Source organism: Galeopterus variegatus, unplaced genomic scaffold (genome assembly GCF_000696425.1).
Source record: "Galeopterus variegatus unplaced genomic scaffold, G_variegatus-3.0.2 Scaffold1671, whole genome shotgun sequence".
In the NCBI taxonomy this organism is placed as follows: domain Eukaryota; kingdom Metazoa; phylum Chordata; class Mammalia; order Dermoptera; family Cynocephalidae; genus Galeopterus; species Galeopterus variegatus.
In genome coordinates this window covers 333232-355647 of record NW_007727782.1, presented here as the reverse complement: position 1 = coordinate 355647, position 22416 = coordinate 333232, and the positions used below count along the sequence as shown (strand labels likewise).

The 22416-nt window shown below is 39.3% G+C and overlaps 1 protein-coding gene across 3 annotated transcripts in view; it reads right to left on the bottom strand.

The window, feature by feature from the left end:
- Nucleotides 1–550: 550 nt before the first annotated feature.
- Nucleotides 551–22416, bottom strand: part of SEPT2 (septin 2) — a 34087-nt gene continuing 12221 nt past the window's right edge. For all 3 annotated transcript variants that reach the window (XM_008578361.1, XM_008578363.1, XM_008578362.1), the window contains exons 4-13: nt 16307–16393; nt 15379–15502; nt 14063–14197; nt 13779–13896; nt 9505–9606; nt 8966–9111; nt 7339–7422; nt 6093–6150; nt 4431–4533; nt 551–2712 (exon numbers count right to left, since the gene is read on the bottom strand). In XM_008578361.1, the coding sequence (XP_008576583.1) occupies nt 4432–4533; nt 6093–6150; nt 7339–7422; nt 8966–9111; nt 9505–9606; nt 13779–13896; nt 14063–14197; nt 15379–15502; nt 16307–16393 (956 nt within the window). In that variant the 3' untranslated portion in view covers nt 551–2712; nt 4431. The remainder of the gene's footprint in view (nt 2713–4430; nt 4534–6092; nt 6151–7338; nt 7423–8965; nt 9112–9504; nt 9607–13778; nt 13897–14062; nt 14198–15378; nt 15503–16306; nt 16394–22416) is intronic.

The window sequence follows — 22416 nt, the reverse complement described above, 5'->3', positions numbered from 1 at the left end:
AAACGCGGAACCAAGGAGGAAAGAAAGGGGCCCAGATGGTCCTGGAATGGTCAGTCCAGTGGAGAGCAAGAGGGCCAGAGGCCTTTGGGTGGAGGCATCCAGCCACCCAGGTTAAACTTTAAGTTCAGGTTTTTAAACATTTAATAAAATTGTAGAGCTTTCCTAACTCAAAAAATTTTAGAGTATTAGAAATTTCTTCTTAGATATATTTCAGTCATTCATTTATATTTCCAGGTATTCAGTAGTTGTTGCTACTGTGAATGAGATCTTTCTTTTCCCTTTACATTAGTAAGCAGCTGTCATTGAACCCTCATTAGTGCTAATTTTTACCACATGCTCTTGTATTTGCTAAGTAGATGATCTCATCACCTGTAAATAATCTTTATAGCTTTCTTTTGTCTGGGATCTCCAATACAAAGTTTTTCAGTACTGATACTTTTGATACAAATAATTCTTTCTGATTTTATACAGAGATGTTGTCAGGGCTTTGAATCTTCCCCAAAAGACCTCACACCTTTCCCTTGTAAAGACTCAATAATGAGAACTACTCTTTTAAAATCTAAATAGTGCTTTATTGATAAAAGGTTAGTTTAAATGCATAAAAAAAAATGCTGTGTAAAATAAGTGTTTTCAAAATACATTTTTATAGGTAGACGTTATCTCTTAGTAAAAGTGTAATTATCTATTAGCAAAAACACACTGCAAAACAAAAGGGGATTTAGGAGTGTAACAGTGTAGGCCTCCCATCCTGCATAACCACTATTAGGTGGCAGCTCCCCTAAGTACTTTTTCTCAAAAATACACAGGGCTTACACTGACCACTTGCAATGCTTTCTTTTTTATAGCTTTCTCTAGCAAAGTTAACAACAAAACAATCCAAAGAACTGACTCTGCATGGATGTACTCTAAAGTCACGGAACACTTTTTCTTGATAAAAACTTCACACAATGAGCCTAAACATACAGCTTTTGGCATTCACAATTATGCACCAGTCAAGGGGCAACATCAGCAAGAACACGAGGTTATTTTCTATAGCATACCTTCATAAGTAATACTTGCTGACCAACACGTTTTATTTTTTTTTCTGGCCAAAACAAAAAACCCTGTCTCATCGTATGATTAAGTATTTTTTCCATCTCAACTTCTGTTATAGTAAAATCAAAATACTGAACCAGCACCTGTTCCCTCCAAAACTGTTACCACCTTTCATCTGCCACTTTCTGGGGTCAAATTTCCCAATGTTAGTAGAAATGATCAACAAAACGATCTACCACTGAGAGTCTACCACAGGGAGACACAGGAGGAAAGAGCAAGAAAGGTGAGGCCCAAGGCAACAGTGCAGAAAACAGACCAGGTGCTGCTTCGGCCCTGGGCACCTGTCAACCAGCCTATGCTGAAATGTCTTTCATTCTTATATACCTGAAATTCTTCTAGATCTGAAATGTCTTTCATTCTTATACAACACATGGAAAAATTTACATTACACAAAATGAAAGAATGACAACTGCTGAAACTTGATGAGACAGTCTGAACATAAAAAAATGATCACTGCTATTTATCTCTAATCAGAAAACCATTCAAAAAAGGAACAGTTAAAGGAAACCCAAATCAGGAAAACCTGGTAGGCATTTGGGCTTCCTGGGGCTGAAATCTTAGGGCAGGAACACTGCCCAATGACAAGCTTGGGTTCAGGGGCATGCCGACCAAATGACCTCAATTTCCACTGCTGAAGTTCTACACTTGCAGTTATAGAAAATACATTAAAGTGCAGTATAAAACATAAAAAGGTTGGTGTCTGAACAGGTCAGTTGCTAATTTTCCTGAAAAAATTATTCTCTAATTTATCTGAATAAAAATAGTTTACTGACTCTCAATGTGTAGTTAAGAATCTTGGCTGCAATATAAAACTGGAGCTCATAGCTAATGTTCTCTGTAGCATGGTATAGTCAGTATTAGTGAAGAACACTACAACAAGTTGCTTGTGGTGAGTTCTCTGCATAGTGGTTTTAAAAATGATCTAACATCGGCATCCAGAGACTTCTTAAAATTCACCCCTAAAAGCTTGTTTAAAAAAAGCTATTTAAATATAAACATCTATCTCGTTAGATCTATTATTTTATTTGGCTAACAGATAAATGTGCACATGAATTAACAGTATTGAATTACAGCAGCAAAACTGCTTTTAGGTGTTGTGCAAATACAAAAAGCAAGCACCTTAAGAGTCTCCCCATGATGTGACTTGGTAAGTAAATGGCCCTGTGTCAAGTCAGCACATCTTCCTGTATCTCTAGGTACATGTCTCTACCACTCAGGAACATTCTGGGTAAAGTCTGAATGGTCTAGATATTAATCAAGAGTGCTCACCAACGATCAGTCAGTTAGGCCAGCTAAACCAAAGCAATTCAGTATTAACTATACATGCTAACTGATTCTTGGAAATCAATTCTCACATTAGTGGTTAGTTAAGAAGAAATAAAATGAAAATGAAAGTTTACCTCGCAAAATATAGAGCGTGACATAGTAATGAAATACAAAAGTTAAAAGTACTTCATACAAAAAAACCATCTTTTGATGGTTATTTTAAAAAATTAAATTTTCAGGCACAGGTACTGTAAAATGTATATGGGCACCCTTCCAACAGTCTCATGAAAACACGCAGCTGTATTACTCATCCGGAATGTTTTCTTTTTTTTTAATCCAGGAAAGTATTTTCTGGAAAAACAAAACAAAACAGGAGTGGATACAATGTTTGCTACTTTGATCATTAACAGAATTTTTTTTCTGCATAACAAAGGGCATAAACTGAGCAAAAGTTTGGGTTTACCTGAACACAAAATTAAATCAAAATGCCATTTATGAGGCTCTTAGAAATTAGAAGTACTGCAAAACAGGAATGTAAACAGAGATAAAAACTAATTTTATGTATCTAAAGTAAAGTTTTTGTAAGTCCATAAAGTTTAAAAAGAAAAGCAGCAAGATCAGAGAAAATGAGCAAAAATCTATCACTCCTGCGTCAAATGAACCCCACCTCTGAGGAGTCCTCGTTTCTTTCCAATGCACCATTTCCCTGGTCAGTACCAAACCCAGTTACACAGAATCAGCCTGCAGAGTCAGGAGGCTCTGTCACCAGTTATACGACCACAGGCAAACAATTCTTTTTTTTTTTTTGGTCCTTTTTTGAGACTGGCCGCACTGTGCTTGAGCGCTGTGAATGCACCGGTCATCCCTATATAGGATCCGAACCCGCGGCGGGGGCGCTGCTGTGCTCCCACCGCCGCACTCTCCCGAGTGAGCCACGGGCTCGGCCCCACAGGCAAACAATTCTAACCTCTTGGAGCAGCATCAGTTTCCTCACTGGTGAAGTGTGATCTCTGCACACACCCTCAGGGCTGCTCTGAAGTTTGAATGTGATGATAAAAATAAAGCAGACAGCTTGGATCTAGGCGGGCCCTACACAGAAGTTCCCTCCACACTAGCTTATTAAACTGTACATGTGTATTTTTGTGTCTCTATATATATTATATGAAGTCCCTAAACTGCAGTAGACACCTTCTACCTGATTTCCACCTTTTCCTCCCTAGATCTCTGTCACTTTTTGCAGATTCCTGTGTTTCCCATGCTTATTCTTTCAAGTCCCAATCCTCTCTCTTGCATGACGCTTATTTACCTTCACCCCTGTTCCATATGACTGCTCTCTCCTTGGACTTTTAGGTCTCTTTATCTGACGTTACCTTTCACTCCTTTCCTCTGGGAGGTGGTGGGAGTAGCCACCTGGACAGCTCAGAGTGCCTGCCGCTGCACAGGATACAGAGTAGTGGACATTTGCTTTTTTCTAGTCCCAAGTCCCTTTTGTCTGCAGATTCCTTTCAAGCAGGGAGGCCAGTATACACCAGGACCGACATCCGGGATTCACTAATTACTCTTGGTCGCAGCAGAGCTGTCTCAAGGAGCTGGAAGTCAGCAGTCTCCATCAAGATAACCCTTATCTACCTGGCATAATTCTCTCCCTTTGTGGCATCTTTCCTTTTGATCTGCATAAACTGTTATAATAACATGTCTTTTTATTCTCTTTGAAGAGAAGTTTTCAACGGTAACAAATTTCCAGTTGTATGACTAATAAAAATATTTTAATTTTTCATCAAATGTTACTCGTATTTGTAAACTTAGAAAATGTGAAAATCTTTACTAGACAGTAGGGGGCAAGGAGAAGTGGCTTCTGATTTTTAGGAGTAATCCCTTCTCCTTCAAGGCTTATGATGCAGTTAATGACAGAGATTCAAAAATGCAAAACATTAATAAGACTTAAAAAGGAGGAGCCTGTCACTATATTCAAGTTGAGATGACAATGAGATCCGTTCCTGACAACTGCCTCTTTTCCAGGCTAACGGACATTGGGGCCTGCATCTGATTTATTAACATGGGTGCATTACCTTACACATGGTGCCCAAGAGCACCACTGTCGCCGTCCCCACCCTGCATCTGCATCTGCATCTGCGCCTGCATCCTTGCAATCATCTCCTGCATACGGCGGAGCTATGAACAAAGCACACATTATATACATTATTGGTTTTTATGTTTGTTGTCTGAACTTTATGCGTGTTCTGATTCCTAAAATTTTAACTTCTATGCTTTCCCAAAACATGACAAAAGAGTTAGTATACTAGGAATTCTTATAAATTGATGAAAGAACTAACAACTCAATAGAAAACCAAGTAAATGATAAGACTATCCACTTCAAATAAGAAATAGAAATTATCGGCTGGTTGGTTAGCTCAGCTAGTTAGAGCACAGCCTTATAACCCCAAAGTCATGGGATCATGATCCCTGTACCAACCAGCTGCTAAAAAAAAAAAGAAAAAGAAAGAAATTATCAGTAAACAGAAGCAATAATTAAAGAAAGACAAGACAATATGAGATACCTTTTAACCTAAAAGGCAGGAAAGAGACTGATGATACCCAGTGGGAATGTGAAGTGAAGGGGAACGAGGGTAAGGTTCAAGCTGTGAACACAGTGAATGCTGATCCATCTTATCCTCACCAACTTTTATCATTGTGGTTTGTATATGTTCAGAAAGGCCTCCAGGTATTTCTTATAGAATATTTACCCAAATTTTCTTAGGTAACTTTGTGGTATGTTTTTAACATTTAAATATTTGATCCATATTGAATTAATTTGGCCAAAGAAGTGAGCTTTCTTTTTGTTTCCAAAAGGCTGGCCCTTTATAATCTTATTATTTACAGAGTAATCTGTTTGCATTCCACAACTGTAAAAGATTTTCATGACACCTTTACCACAGAGTATGTTTCCATATTTCTGATCTATTTCTACATGTGTACTTGATCAACCCAACCAATCAGGCTTATACCAAACACTTTGGAGCACCACTGTTCTCTAATGTTTTTGTAACCAGTAAAGCAAGTCTCTTCTCATTCGTCCACTTTTTGCAGAGCTTCCTGTGTTTCCCATGCTTATTCTTCAAAACAAGCATTAGAATTATTTTACCAATTCACCAATCTTTTCCCTAAAAGAGAAAACTCACAAACACACATAACTCTGCTGGGATTTTTTTGGATTGCATTAAATTTAGAGAGAACTGTGATCCCTGCACTGAGTCTTCCTATTTACAAAGTTAGATGTCTATTACAATCTTTAAAAATGTTAAAAATGTTTTCAGCTAAATTTTCTAATTACTCCCCAATATAAGTCCTACATATTTCTTCTCAAATTTTTGTTAATCGTTGCAAAAATTTCATTATATTTCGCAATTGGTTATTGTCTATGTATAGGGAAACTGATTTTTGAACACTACCAAAAGTAACATTTATGTTACTAAATTCTGTTTCCAAGTATTTTAGCTAAATTGCATTGAAGATTAAGTAAGATATATGTACCTATAAACATTATGTGTATTATGTATGTGTACATGTATATTATTATGTATAGGTGTATATACAAAAATAAAATAGATTAGTTATATGTAATATATTCCTTCCCGAAAAATTAAGGAAGCCTATAATAAGCTAATTATAAAATAGTATTTTTGGATGTAAACTAAACATTTTAGTCATAAGAACAGTATTGTTCTACTTACTTCAGCTTCCTTTTCCAGCAATATCTGGTCTTTATTCATGTCTTCATTCTCCACTTTCCTAAGAGTTGAAAGAAAGTACAATATTGCAACAAATATAGTTGGTTATTTCTGACGACAGATATCCAAAGAAAAATTCTACTTTAGAATACTGAGAAACACGTCTATTTTAAATTACACATATTTATCATTTTCCTAATTTAAAGACATGATGAATTAGAGAAAAACAGAATGATGGAAAAAGGACAAACAACATGAAATGTAAAACTCAAGAGATTTTTCTTACTCTAAGCTGGGGTGGTGACAGTCTCATCTTTACCTACTAAAAGAATAGTAGTTATTATCTGAGGAATACTCTGTTTGAGATAAGTTATTCCTCATGAACACAGATATAATCATTATACTTGAATGAGGAGCAGGATCTGAACAGGTGAAGGAGCCCTGTTGAACAAGGATGTGGGGAAAGCCCCCTCAGCACACCTGAAGACAAATCTCTTTTATAGAGCGCTGATTTGGGGCCAGTCTGCTTGGCTTCCTCAGAGTTAAATTTTCTTGCCGCCTCAAAACCTTTCTTAGGTTTGTCCAGTTGCCAAATTATTAACAATAAATTAGACTTTAATGTGTATCTCATGTGTATGCACAAATCCATCAAATTACTAAAATGTGGTTATTTTCATGAAATACAGCAGAGAAAATTTTTAATGAATAATTTCTATCACTTACCTGTTGATTAAACTCTAGTCTAAGGAGAGAGGTGATTTTATCAGATACAAATGAGGTCACAAAATACAGATGTCAAGTAAAAACATATTAGGATGGCAAAAAAAGAAAAGGTGACTGAGGGTGGCCACGCGAGTGTGCAGGAGTGCAGCTGTTGCTCTGATGACCATGGACGCTCAGACTCTCGCCCTCAACTAGGACACTGCAACTTCTCAGTGCAAACGAGTCTGTCCTCATTTATAGACAGTGGCACTTCTGAATAAGTGCTCGATGTAGAACCCTCTGGCCTTTCCATCTAAAGCATTCTTTATGTGTACATTATTAAATCTATCTTTTCTTTAAAAGGCTAAAAAAAAAAAAAAGAGCAAGATTTGATTAAACTGGCAGCAACTCTCTTGTAATAACTTTTTAGCAGAAAATCAAACCACATTGCTTAGTGGTCAAGAAAGCTAAGATGGACACATAGAGGAGGGGGGAACAATGTGACTTGGGGTGACACAATACAGAGGAGGGGGAACAGTGTAATGACCTGCCACCTCTCTTGAGCCTTTCAGAACGGAAGTTTTCATAGTGAAGGTCTTGAGTCACCTCCTGGAGATCCTGCATGTGGGTACTGAAGAAGAAAAGAAACACACCAAAATGGTTACACCATTCTCATGGGAAAAAACAACTAATCAAGTACATGAAAAAACACCAGTAACACCACCCTGCTAATTATTTGTGAAACTGTACACAAAGATGCTGGAATTTCAGGATAAGGGAATATAGCGTTGGAAACATCTTGTGAGGTGTAGCTCTCCCTTGATATCACAATAAACAACATACAGACACACTCAATAGGTCTGGATTGATTCCTTTCTCCTAGAACTCTGCCACAGGCATGGTTAGTCCCTGTATGAGGCCACCGCCACTGGAGGGAGTCACATACACAAAGAAATTATAGAAGGTTTTTAGGTAAAACTGTCTGACATAGAACACGCTTTTCTAAAATAACTTACGGAAAACATGTAATTCAAGTATTCACTTGTTAAGCTTAAAATCAGAAAAAGTTAACTCGCTTAAGCTATGGAGAAGACCGTAAAAAGAAGTACTAATGTTCTGGATCCAACAGAAACAGAAGTTTGAAACTTCTATTCGTGTTAGGAAACATGCATGGTTTTACCTAGCTTTCTCAAATACTGAAGCACTCAAGAATGAGAACACTATGATGCATTCTTGTTTACTCAGGGTCCAGGGATGGCAAAGGGGCGGCTCACTTTCCCTTATTCTGAAAAACACATCTGACACTAAAGTGGGAGTCACTGCACCTGTCTTCAGCCACCACACTCCAGTGGATGACAGGGATCAGGACAGCCAAGGACTCTGCACTGGAGAGGCCAAGTGCACTTTAACTTATCACACAACCATTAATTACATTTGAGACAGCTTGGATGGTAACATCTACTGATTTTAATTCACTCAAAATTGCTAAACTGAGACATGTGGCATATATAGCAATTTTCTGCTAAGCAAAAAATTTATCTAGATTGGTCATTCTTTGAATTCTTCTGATTAAAGAAGTATTATATTTTAAGCAATATTCTTTCTTTTAGCCTCTTTATTCAGGAGGAACAGCAATTCACATATGTTAATATACATGAAATTTACTTTTAAAGGAGAAAACTCTGTTTTTCTAGTCTTACAGTTAATAAAAGTAGAGGCAAGACTCTCAAGACTAACTGGGGCCACTCAGTGAGAGCGCCTCAGGCTGATGAGCAGGGGAGCCACATGTCGGCTGGATCGGAGCAGCTGGTCAGTGCCCTACAGGAGCCTAACCGTCTCCTCATCAGAGCTAGGGGATCCCTCAGACCACCTTAGTCTCCTATCCGCATCAGAGATCTGAGATCTTAGAGGGCAGGAAGGAGAGGTACTAAGCTACAGGCCATAGGAGAAAGAGTTTAGTTCAGCAGTGTTACAGACAGCCCCCAGACCAGAGTCCTTAGCACCAAGCGGTGGCAGCACCATGGCCACTTCAGCACTGTGAGAAGGCACTGCACATGCACAATGAAGCCACTGGCAACAAATGCCTTTGAAGCCACACGTACACCCCCACATCTGAAGGCACTATTCTCCATGACCAGCTCTGCCAGAGAGAATACACCAAATGGACAGCTTACATGAGCATTGTTCTCAGCTTCAGAAAGTCATTGTGTTCTGGGTTCTCCACCTCCACAACTCCCCATGGGTAGAGGCGGCCTCTGACCTTCTTGCCTTTGGCTTCAATCAACTGATTGGAGCCAACCACAGAGAACGGGATACTGGCCTAGGAAGAGACACATGGGGGTAGACAGGCTCCGCAAAGGCAACCCAATAACTCACTGCAAACATAAGAATACCAGCACAGATTTGGCATATGGCTGTTTTTACTACAATGTTTAACTGGAAAGCTAAGGGTATACAACATTCTACTTGGAAGTATCATGTGTTTCACACATGGGACAACTGTATGAAAACAGCCTGCAATAAAAATTCTGAAAGGTAATAGCTATGTCCCAAAATACTTAAAGTAAAATACTGTCATAACTGCCCCTACCCAGACAAGCTCTTAGAGGTCAAGCCTTCCAGGATTTGACCCTTTGCCAACACTCCTGTTTTAAATGCATAGACAACAGGAAACAAGAGTTATTTACTTTGTGTACTTGGAGCCAGTTCTTACCTTGAGAAGTCTAGTCTGCTCTTTAAAATCTTCATCTTCATCTGATTCTGCATCAGGTAAGTGATAGATTTTGATGTTATGTTCTTCAATTTCATCCAGAATCTGAAAGGATGACAAAACCAGGATCAGTTTTAGCAAACTGCATATTATTTTAGCCAAGTCTAACTCATCATATTAGAAATAGATCAGAATCATCCTAATGTCAATAAAGAATCAAATTAACAACAAAGCTATTTTCGAATGATTTTATAAACTGCTAAAACCGATTTTACACTTGAATTCTGAGGGATCTTCTGTCCAGAACAGTAATATTAGGAATAATATACCCTCACCTTCGATGTACAAAGCAGTAGGAAGACTAATGACAGACCCAGCTCAAGAGCTAAAATAGAAATCACATCATCATCACCTTAAGAAGGACAAGTGCCAGAGGAGAAGCACAGAGATGTTACAGGCAGATGCAGTCTCTGGAGAGGAATCCCAGGCAGGAAAAAAAACTCTGCCAAAGGCACAGAGGGGAGGATGCATGGTATGTTTTGCAAATTACAAGAAATTCAGAAGGCTGGAAACTAAGACATCTAGCTAGATAAGAGAACAAAAACTGGAGTTACCAAATGGAGAGGTCCCTGAACCTCAGGCTAGGGACCTGGGGTTCTGGATTTTATTCAACAGGCACCAAAGAGGCAGCAGTGAAATCTCACACTCTAACCTATCAATCAGGCAGTAAGTAGAGTGCTAGGGGTCTAACAGGGAGGAAAAACTTGGCTTGAGTTGAAATAAGCAGTCATTCATTAGTCAACCAATTGAAAAGACGGCCCCCACATGCTCACTACATGCTGGACTCCCTAACAGGAGCCAGGCAGGCTGAAGTTCTGCTTGCTCCCACCCCAGGACGAGGGCCATCAAGGAAAGAGAGGACAAAAGCAAAGTGAGCAGGAGACCCCACCTCAAACCCTGCACCGGGTTTGCTCTTTGGTTATAAAGATGAAAATCCTTAACGTGACATTTTAGGCCTCATGTGATCAAAGATCTTGGTCTTAACACACTGTCTACACTAATTCAGGACTGCAGAAAAGGCCCTTCTCCGCACATTCTTTACTTTGCAACCTGACCTTCAGTCTTTCCACAGGTCATTACTCCCAAATGGAAGGAACTTCTCGTCCTTGGGAGAAACTGGGCAGTAAGCACGAACTTGCAGACCTGTCCTCCTCTCCTGGTCCCTTTCCTGGTCTGTTATCCATCCCTGCTGACCCATCTTTTGGCCTATGCTGGCCTCATAAAGAAAGGGCTTATACTGTGGAGGAGAAAATATTAGAGAAGTATTTCATAAGCAGACTATTTAAAATGGAGGAAAGGGGTAAGAAATCGATAAATCAAAAATAATTACACATTCCTCAGCCTGGGTGATCACAAGAATTGTAAGGCCATTTAAAGAGAGGAAAGTTGGGAGGAAAAGAGCTCATTAGTGGGGAAAAGAGAAGGCGTGTTAGCACACGTAGTTCACATAAAGAAATAAGATACTTGGAAGGGTAAAGGAGAAGCTGAATAATAATATTACAGGACTCTAGCCCTAGCACTCCCTTCCTCTAGCTCAATAAAACTCAATGTAATAGTGTAGAAAAGGTGAGGTTCCCTCAAGTGGAAATTGCTCAGATACTTATTGTCAAGCACAAAAATATCTAAGCTTTCAGGGGCTCTTCCAAGGGCCCAAATATTTCCTAAAGAACTGGCAGATGCTTGCGACAATAAAGGAAAAGACTGACAGGTATGACTACATACAACTTAAAAACTCTATGACAAAAGACACCAAAAAAACTGTGAAAATGCAAAAGTCAAAGCAGAAGTCATTTGCAATATGACAGTCAATGTCAAAAAATATAAAGAGTATCTATAAGTCAATAAAAAAGGAATGAAAAGAGAGCCAAGGCCCCACAACCTAATAGGACAGACACACCAACAGGCATCAAACACCAGGACAGACACTTGTACCAGTAATCAAGGAAAATCAAGTTTAAATGAGATACAATTTCTTAGATGGGAAACACTTTATAAAATTTGGTAACATATCCAGGACAGTTTCATGGGGTGAAGAGAAAAGCATGCTTTGGGAATGTGAATTATTACAAACTTATTTTGGGGGAAATTTAGCCATCTTTCAAAAAAATTTTTTTTGTCTTTTTTTTTTCGTGACAGGTAACGGGATCGCAACCCTCGGTGTCGCACCCATACCGCGACCGGCAACGGGATCGCAACCCTTGGTGTCGCGCCTGCACTGCGCTCAACCAGTGAGCAGACCGGTCTCTATATGGGATCCGAACCCTGGGCGGGAGCGCCGCAGCGCTCCCAAGCGCCGCACTCTACCGAGTGTGCCACTGGGCCAGCCAATCTTTCAAAAATTTTAAAGTGCCTTGATTTCCTTTTTAGGAATTTATCTGACTTACACAACTGTGAGAAGATGGATGTGTACCAATGTTTATTACGGTAATTTTTCAACAAACATTACTGAGTTCCTACTATGTGCCAAGTACTATTCTGAACTCAGGTGAACAAAGCAAAGATTCCTGATCTCAGGGGGCAAGAGGTGAAGAGTAGCCAAAAACACACTGAAGAAATACTTCGTGTGGCACGTTGGGGAGTGCTACAAGCAGAGAGAGAAAGAGAGAAAGTGTGTGTGTGTGTGCACGCATGTGTGTGTGTGGGAGATAAAATCACATAGTCAAGGTTGAACTTAGTGATCAAGGGCGATGTGAGGGAGTTACCCATGCAGATACATGGGGGAGGAACTTTCCAGGCATTGGTTAATACTAGCAAAAAGGTCCCGAGGTAGAAACATATCTCGTCTGAGGAAGAGCAAAGGCAAAGTAACAAGAAATTTGGTCAGATAAAAAGAGGCCAGAGCAAAACAAAAAATAAGCCAAGTGTCCATCAACAGGGAATTGGTCACACAAATTAGAATATATTCACATAGGAATGCTGCGCATCCAATGAGAATTACGGTAGAGCTACGCACGAGGCTTAGAAAATACATTTTTAAGGGCCAGCCGGCGGCTCACTTGGGAGAGTGTGGTGCTGATAACACCAAGGCCGCGGGTTCGGATCCCTATATAGGGATGGCTGGTTAGCTCACTTGGGACAGTGTGGTGCTGACAACACCAAGGCAAGGGTTAAGATCCCCTTACTGGTCACCTTAAAAAAAAAAAAAAAAAGAAAACACATTTTAAAATTGAAAATCAAGTGGCAGAATAGTATCACAATATGATCCCATTCAGTAAAAATAAAAAGATAAATATGACTATATTCTGGAAGGACATATACTTAACTGTTAACAGTTGTTGTCTCTGTGACTAATTAAAGAAACTCTTACATTCCGAGTTTAGCGTATGTAAACTGTTTGGACTTTCTTAACAAGCACATAATCAGTAAAGGGTAAACAATTTTAAAAAATATACATAGCAGAGAGTTAACAAAGAGGCTCTACAGAAATACCTAGAAGAGGGCACTGAAACAGGGGCACCACAGTGGTATCAGGGAGTGGAACTGCTGGGAAGTGAGAAATGCACGAGCTGGCTGACCACTGCAGTGTGATACCTTCATGACCAAAATGTAGGGGACTACTCTACTAAGATACAACCTTAAATGGACTGTTTGCCGTAAAATATTTAGGTAAAATAACATAATTTGATGGAGAGATCCCACTTTCATATTCCTGTCATTTACCTAATGCATTATGGAATCTCCTTGCCTTAGTCAACTTCTACCCATTGAGGGTATTTTCATCTAAGGAAAAGGTAAAGAATAGAAATTTCATACCATTATGAAGGCAAAATATTAAAAAATAACTATAAGTTTTGTGCTAGTTGTTGGGTATTCCTTGAAAAAGCACCACCAAAACGCAGGACCAGGGGCCGGCCCGGTGGCGCACTGCTACAGTGCGCCGCTTGGGAGCGCAGTGGCGCTCCTGCTGAGGGTTCGGATCCCACATACAGACCGGTTCCCGCTCACTGGCTGAGCGAGGTGCGGGAGCAACACCGAGGGTTGCGATCCTGTTGCCGGTCCCGGTCCGGTATGGGCGCGACACTGAGGGTTGCGATCCGTTGCCGGACACGGAAAAAGACAAAAAGGAAAAAAAACAAAACAAAACAAAAAAAAATGCAGGACCAAGTTCGCATCCCTGCCTCCCCACATCTGAGCAGACGGATGTGCTGGCTGGCGCGCCCACCCTCCACCTTCCCAGGCAGCCACCCTGGGAAGAACAGGCGGCCAGCCTCACTCACCCTTTTCTTCAGCCGCTCCCGTTCCTTCAGGGTGAGCGTGTCGGCTTTTGCAATGACAGGCACAATGTTCACCTTATTGTGTATCGCCTTCATAAACGCAACGTCTAAGGGCTTAAGTCTAAAAGTAATTTTAGAAGTGTCACATATTTAGGGAAAGAATAGGAAGATCACACAAAATTTTTCTCTCTCAAAGTTATCTCAATTCTCATATTAAAATATGCAATTTCGGGAAAATTTGGAAACACATGTAGTAAATCAGGTCTCCATGGGAAATATTTACTCACCCGTGTCCAAAAGGTGAAATGAAGTAAAAGCAACAGTGCACTCTGTTGTCGATGATGTGCCGCCTGTTCAAGCCACTCTCGTCATGCAGGTACCGTTCAAACTGCTCGTCAATGTAGGAGATGATCGTCTTAAAACTGAAACATGAACATTAACAACAATTTTAAAGTAAAAAGAAGACGGTCCCTAACTTCAAAGGGAAGACAAGTTGTTCTCCCCACTACCCCCAAATATACATAATTTAATAATTCACTTTTAAGATGAGAACAGAAGGCTGACTTCTAGATTTGGCAATATGGAAGCTTTTGAAACTGTGCCAAGTGTAACTTTCCTTAAGTGCTGGGAGTCAAGAACCTGAATGAAATAGGTTACGAGGCACCTGAGAGATGACCAGTGAAGACACAGGGCTGCCAATTCTTTGAAGGAGTGTGACTGTGAAGAGGGGCAGAGGAACAGGTTGGCAGCAGCAGGACTTGGAGTAGAGAACAGGTTATCTAAGATGTGAAACAGCACAGCACATTCACATGACAGGAGGAGGCAAGAATTCCTGACATAGGAGAAAGACAAAAGGAGGTCCTTTCCTTTTCTCATCTAGTGCTGGAAAATTGACGCTTTATGCTGATGGGATCAGAACCAGGAGGGAGCCTGTAGAACAAAAATGGTATTCTCTACACAGTATAGGTGACAGACTACTCTTTCTTCTACTTTTTGGTTCCTTCATTTGTGAAAATGATGCCAATGAGCAGTCACTTACATGCACTACATTTCGAGCTACTCTAAAAGGTTTTTTTTTTTTTTTTCCAAAAGATGACCGGTAAGGGGATCTTAACCCCTGACTTGGTGCTGTCAGCACCACGCTCTCCCGAGTGAGCTAACAGGCCGTCCCTATATGGAGATCCGAACCCACGGCCTTGGTGTTATCAGCACCACACTCTCCCGAGTCAGCCATGGGCCGGCCCTTACTCTAACAGGTTTTATTTCCTCCCATATGGAAAGGATACACTACAATATCTTGTCCATGGCCACGGTCCCCATCAAGGTCTTCCATTTATACTAGCAGCTTATGCATGGTTGGCTTTGAGATCTCAGATCTCACTAGAGAGCTCTTAGAGAAAAAATACTTTGTGTTCTGTAAAATTCCTTATTTAAAAAGTCCATGTTAATGTGCTTTAAGCTGCATCATCGTTTTATTATATACAGCTATCCCAAACCTAACAATTACCCATTAACACTCTCTATAAACTTAAGTACGTTAGAAGAAACAAAAACGAATGCACAGCCCCGGGCACACAGGGCCCCGCATCCTGTGGGTGCGCACCAATCCCTGCAGTTGATGGCGTCACCATAGCCAGGTGTGTCCACTACTGTCAGGCGCAGCTTGACTCCTCGCTCTTCAATCTCAACAGTTGAAGCCTCAATCTGGACAGTTCTTTCGATTTTCTCTAGAAAAGAAACAAACTTAATAGAGAATGTACCTTAAAATTAATCCAGTATGCAAAGAGGAAAAATTACCTGTTACGAACATTCTTACGACAAATGACTTGGAAGTTTATTACCTCTATTTGGAGGTAGGTTCTCAGAAGGTAAAGAAGGACAGTGTAAAAGCAATCCCAGAGTTAGGAAGGGAAATGTCAAAGCTAAAATTAATGTGCTGCTTAGGAAGGTTAAAAATGCCAATATTAAAAACTAGAATTTGTTTCTGGGATGATGAAAACATTTGACGAGATCATTTAAAAATTGAATTTGAAAACATTTGTGAAAGGGCTATATGTCCCTGTTGTGGCAGCCCAAGTCCTAGGGTCTAACGTTGTGCACTTCATTCAACAAGCATCTATGGGTGCCGGTATCCTGCACTGGAACATTCGGGCAGTAGATTAATTAAACAACATCTACTCCCATAGCAATCTTCTATTTACGTAGCACATTTAATGACATAAAACATTCTCACTTGGTCCTCTCATACAATGTATAAGATAGGCAGAAACTATTTATTACATTTTATAGACACAACACATGCACAAAAACTCAGAGAGGATAGATCCATGAATACATGTCAAAGTCTATGGAGATCCAAGGACTCAGGTGCAGCACACCTTCCCTACTCAAGTAATATATTCCTTGTGTCCAAAGCTGAAAACGAACAAACAAAACATAAAGCTAATATGACATAAAATATAAATTATGCACCACTTGGTAACTTTCATATGGAATTACACTTACAATAACTTTTTTAGGAACTTTTTTACCTGCAGCTCCAGGTATGACTCTCTCTGGGTAGAGATCAGTCAGGAATAGGCTGTTTATGAGAGTTGATTTTCCTAGACCTGATTCACCTTTAAATGAAAATGAAAGCCTTGTCATGATCTTATATATATGATACAGTTAAATATATAGAGTGTTTATGCGAGTCCTGGTACTGGGTTCAGTACCTCACAAACATCAGTCTCCAAATGATGAATATGAATTACGTATTACTATCCCCATTTCATGGAGGGGGAAATAGATGCTCAAAGAAGGTCAGTTACTTGTCCAAGTTAACAGAGCTATCCAGAACAAGGCCACCCATTTGAATCCAGGACTGTGAGACTCCAGAACATGTACACCGTATGATCAGAAACATGATTTTATCTCTTCACAAATGTGTGGAATGTACTTTAGAGGTTGGTTTTTATTTTTTGACAGATAGAATACAAAATAGGTTTTCAATTATGAGTTCTGCTAATCATTAAACTTACCACATTTGTAGAAAATTCCGAACACGTCTGTTCAACAATGACAACAACACTTGTGTTCCCCAAGCTGTGGAACGGGTAAAGGGGACAGAGCCTGCTGTCTGCTGGATTCATCTGCACACACTTACTCTGCCATCTCCCCCTTCTAATGCTGTGCCACCCCTGCCCTCTTCCTGTTTTACAAACTTCCCTGTTTTCCACCAGTGGCTACTGCCATATGTCAAAGCAACTTCCCTGCTCGCTTTCTTGAGTGTTACATGACCATTTCAGGCAACACAAGCTCATCCAAGCATTTAATGAATTAAGAATCCTTCAACTACTGTAACTACGTATTCTGAATATAAGAAATTTAACTTCAAAGGAGATGCAAAATACCAAAAATTAAACTTTATATTTGAAGGAAACACAAATTCCATTACTTCATTGCAGGTTACCATCTAAGGCTTTATTTTGCATGGAGAAGTACTTCTGACCTTGGTAGGACATTGTACTTGGTGTTGGCCCATCCCCTGGTCACCTCAGTTCGAACTGCCCTCTGCTAAGTCATGCAGAGCATGAGGAAGGAGTACTTATTTGTTTTAAAAATCATTATTTTGGGGAAAATCAAGAGAACTTAAAATGTGCAGATATACAAAACTAGGACCATGCTTTAATTACATTCCAATTTTCATAGATGAAAAAGACAAAACTAGAATTGTGTGTTAAACATGCCCAAATATGAGTGCTAAAAGGTGACTAAATGCCTACTATCCCATCAAGTTATCATTTTAATAAACTGTCTAGCTATGCCCCCTTACCAAGACATGATGCAGAACAGGATGAATAAAAGTCCCTGCTCCCATGGAGCTTTGCAATTCACTGGGAGAGATGATTTAAAAAAAAAAAAAAATCACTCTATCACCACCTAGAGAGTGGTGACAGCTGTGGGTAACACAGCTGAAAAGGGACAGGGCAACAGAAGACATCTGAGCAAAGACATCTAACACAGATTCTTTTAAAGAAAGCAGTTGTAATGTCCCAGTGGCTACTTCTGCATTACAAATCTTAATTTTAAAGGTGCATGTGATTATTTCACTTGGAATAGGTTCTGGGTAACATCTACAAACAATGTGCTTATGAGCTCAGAACACGCTGCTGCTCGTGGGCGAATCTTGAGAGCCCTCGCTTTGCTTGCTCCACTCACTCCTACCTCCATCCTGTTTGAACTTTCTCAAACAGGTGCCATCAAGTGGGGGGAAATAAGACATGCAAGAAGAGATCCAGGTCAGCATAAATCCATCGCCATCCATCCAAACATTTTAACACAAAACACAGTGGGGTCAGTGGTCTTACTTTTGTCTACAAAAGTAATAAATTTTTTTAAAAAAAAGTGCCCAAATTAATGTAGTTATCTTTTAAAAGTAGCGATAGCAGAGACTAATTGGGATGTGAGGTATTCAGGGTTTACAAAATGGCTCTTGTTTTCACTAATTAGAAAGAAATACAACAGTATTAGTCATAAGGTGGCATCATGATATTAAAAATACATGTAGTGTAAGAAAAACTTTGCCTTACAATACCACTCTAAAAACCCATCAGGAAAATTGTCACAGAACACTGAGATTTCAATCTAAATAAAGATTAAAGTTTTAACACCTAAGCTAAAAAAATAATACAGCAGAACTTAGGCTAAGTCAGGAATGTTAGAAAACAAAAAGCCTTGAGATCTGAGAGAATCTCTCTTCACATTAATTTTTCGATTTCTAATCAACAGAAGAACAAAACTTTCTCAAACAATATGCAACGAGGGCCTTGTTCAGGAGGCCCCTGAACATAGGCATTCTAAGTGGTCAGCTTTTCCACCCACTGTCACGAGCTGGGTGCAATGGCAGGATGGAGGTGAGAGCACCGAAAGAAGGGCAATTTGACAGGAGAACCACCACCAGCCCAGGCTTGAATGCTCTCAGGAAGGAAGCAATGCCCATGACACGTGCACACTAACAAGGAATGGACCTACAGTTACTTTTGCTTTATGGCCCGTTTTCATTTTCTTAGCTTACTTTGAAAGTGCTCACTCTGGAATCCTCTTGTGAATTTTATTACACTAACAACCTCCTAATTTTGTTTCAAGTAATGCATTTGGCAGTAAACTTGGTATTTTTTCTTTTCTTATAAAGTAAGCCACCATCCCACATAAATGTAGCTAGGATGATAATTTGATACAAATTACCACCATTTGACTAGAATCTTCAGCAACACAGGCACTAAATTCTCTCACAGACATTCTGCCACCTCGTTTCCCTAGTCTTTAAACGACTTGCTCATGATTTTAGAACCCCTTACAGACTTTTGCCTAAACATTGGTAATCTTTCATTTGCACTTGATCTGTCATTTTGTGAACTCTCCTGTTTCCTCGGAAGTCTGTCACAATTTAAAACTGTGCCTTCCTTTCCTCTTCAATAGTCTCTCTCATTTACCAGTTCAGTGTGTTGGGATTTTCCTGATATACTGTTTGTCTTGAACTGCTAATAGCACGATTTAAAAATTGAGAATTACTGTGGTTAACTTTCTAGTTCTATTTTTCACTACCCACCTCACCTTCAACCCCATGCTTTATTTTAAGTCAATTTCATTGAGGTATATTTTCCACATACTAAAATACACCCATTAAAACTGTACAGTCGGATTAGTTTTGAAAAAAATTTATACTGTACTCAGATAACCAAACTCCACTCAAGATACAGAGTATTTCCATAACCCTAATAGTCAACTCCACCCTCTCAAGCCCCCACTGCAAGCAAACATCAACCTGCTTTCTGTAAGACTGGCTTTGCCTATTCTGGAACTTCCTATGAATGCAATCATATAGCACAGCCCCTCTGCCTCTCTCTGCTTCTGCTCAGCACAGCACTGACATTAATCCGTGCTGCTGCATCTATCAGCAACTGTCTGTTTCTTTGTACTGTTGAGCAATATTCCATGTATGGATACCCTACAATTTCTTACCCACTTTCTTGCTGCTAGACACTTGTGCTGTTTCCAATTTGGTGCTATTTTAATAAAAGTGGCTATACACACTCATATACAAATCTCTGAGGACATGTTTTCATTTCTCTTTGGTAAATACCTACAAGTGGGATTGCTGGGGTGTAAACGTTAAGAAGGTACTAAACTGCTTTCTGAAGTGGTTGTAACATTTTACATTCTTGCCAACAATTAGGAGAGTTCCAGTTGTTCCAGTCTTGCCAACATTTGGACTGCCAGCCTTTAAAAATTTCAGCCTTTCTAGTGGGTGTTCAGTGGTATCTCACTGTGGTTTCAATGTGTACCTCCCTGATAACTGAAGACATGAGCATCTTTATATGGATTTATTGGCTGTTTGTATCATCTTCCTTCCTGAAACGTCCGTTCAAATCCTTTGCCTTCCTTTTATAATTAGGTCATTTATCTTATCGAGCTATAAAAGGTTTTTATGCATTCTGATACAAATCTTTCTCAGATTTGGTACTGCAAATACTTTCTCAGTTTACAGCCTGACTTTATTTTCTTATCTGTGTCTTCTGAAGAAACTAAATTTATCTATTATTTAAATTTTTAATGAAGTGCCATTTATTATATTTTCTTTTGTGGTTATTGTTCTTCACATCCTAAGAAATCTGCTTACCCCAAGGTAATAAAACTCTTTTTGCCATTTTCTGCTAGAATTTTTTATAGCTTTACATTTAAGTCTACAATCCATTTCCAGTTAATTTTGATGTACAGTGTGAAGTATGAGTTGAAGTTCATTTTTTCCAATTCAAACATCCAACTGTTACAGCACTATTTGTAAAAAGACTAACCTTTCCCCCATTGAATTAACTTGGCATCTTGGCCAAAAAATTAATGGGCTACCCCTGGGCTGTTACTCTGTGTCCACCCTTACCATATTGTCTTGACCATTGTTGGTAAGTCTTGAAATCAGACAGTGTAAACCCTCCAATTTTGTTCTTTCTTTAGACTGTTTTGCCTACTCTAGGCCCTCTGCATTTAAACTTTAGAATCATCTTGTTAATTTCTAAGGGAAAAAAAAAAAAAAAAAAAAGCCTGGTGGGATTTTGATTGGGACCAAACTGACTCTAAGGGTCAATTTGGGTGAGAAAAGATATCTTAATAGTTTCAATCCATAATGGGGTAGATCTCACAACTTATTTAGATTTTCTTTAATTTCTCTCAGCAATGTTTTGTAGTTCTCAGTGTATAGGTTTCTCACACATTTTGTTAAATTTACCCCTAAACAGTGTGTAATTTTTGTTACTGTAAATGGTAGTCTTTAAAAACTTATTATTACTATTATTGGTTTTTTGTATTTCCTTAAAGTTCATTTTAAAATTGCTTGTCAGTAAATATGCAGACATAAAGTTGACTTCTATATACTGACCTGGTACCTGCAACCTCAGTAAAACTTATTTATCAGTTCTAGTAGTTCTGTGGATTCCTTAGGATTTTTTACATATGTAAATCATATCATTTGCAATTAAAAATGTTTTATTTCTTTCAGTTTTTCGCTAGTAAGAGTAATGCTAACTTTTTAGTCCATACCCTTAACCAGGTTGAGAAATTTTTCTTTTATTTCTAATTTTATCTTTAATGGCTTTTGAATTCTCATGAATGCATTTTCCAGACAACATGATTTTTCTCCTTTATAACTACAGTGATCGACACTGAATTTTGAATGTTAAACCATGTAATTCCTGCAATAAATTCCATTCATTTAGTCAGTTCTGCCATAACAATTGTTTTGAAAATGAGAATTTGTTCCAACAAGACTGATGTATTAGAGAACAATATCAGCATAATACAAATTTCACGTCTGCTTCCCTGAACTGGGATCTATGAGACTTGTATTCTTGATTTACTGCCTCCTGCAGCAGGGTCAGGTAAATGGCACAAAGCTGGAATGACTCATAGTTCATATAATCTGCTTTCCTTCTCTTAAGAATCAAAATCTGCACTGCCTGTTGTCCCGTGTCTTGAAAGAGCTGTTTCATCTATTTTGTCCAGTCTTCTCATGCGCAGGAGGGCTAATCTGATATCAGTTATTTCAGGGATCGGCAAACTATGGTCCTCAGTTCAAACTTAGACCACTACCTATTCTTATGAATAGAGCCTTACTGGAACACGATATGACTATCTGTTCATGTACTGTCTATGGCTGCTTTCCCAGTACAACAGCAGAGCAGAACAGCTGAGTCAAAACCTGCATGTCCTGCAAAGCCTAAAATATTTACTATGTGGCCTTTCACAGAGCTTGTTGATCCCCGAGTTATTCTATCATGGCCAGAAGTAGAAGTTATTGCCTGTATTTGAATGTCATAAAATCAAATAACCGTGTGACAGATAGATCACACTGGACTTCATTTTTTTTTTTTTTTTTAACCAGGAACCTAACTTGCATTATTACTATCACATAATTGTGCTCTTAAAACATGTTGAGAGGGCCAAGCCTGTGGCGCACTCGGGAGAGTGCAGTGCTGGGAGCGCAGCAGCGCTCCCACCGCGGGTTCGGATCCTATATAGGGATGGCTGGCACGTTCACTGGCTGAGCGTGGTGCGGCCGGTCTCAAACAAGGACAAAAAAAAAAAAAAAAAAAAAAAAAAAAAAAAA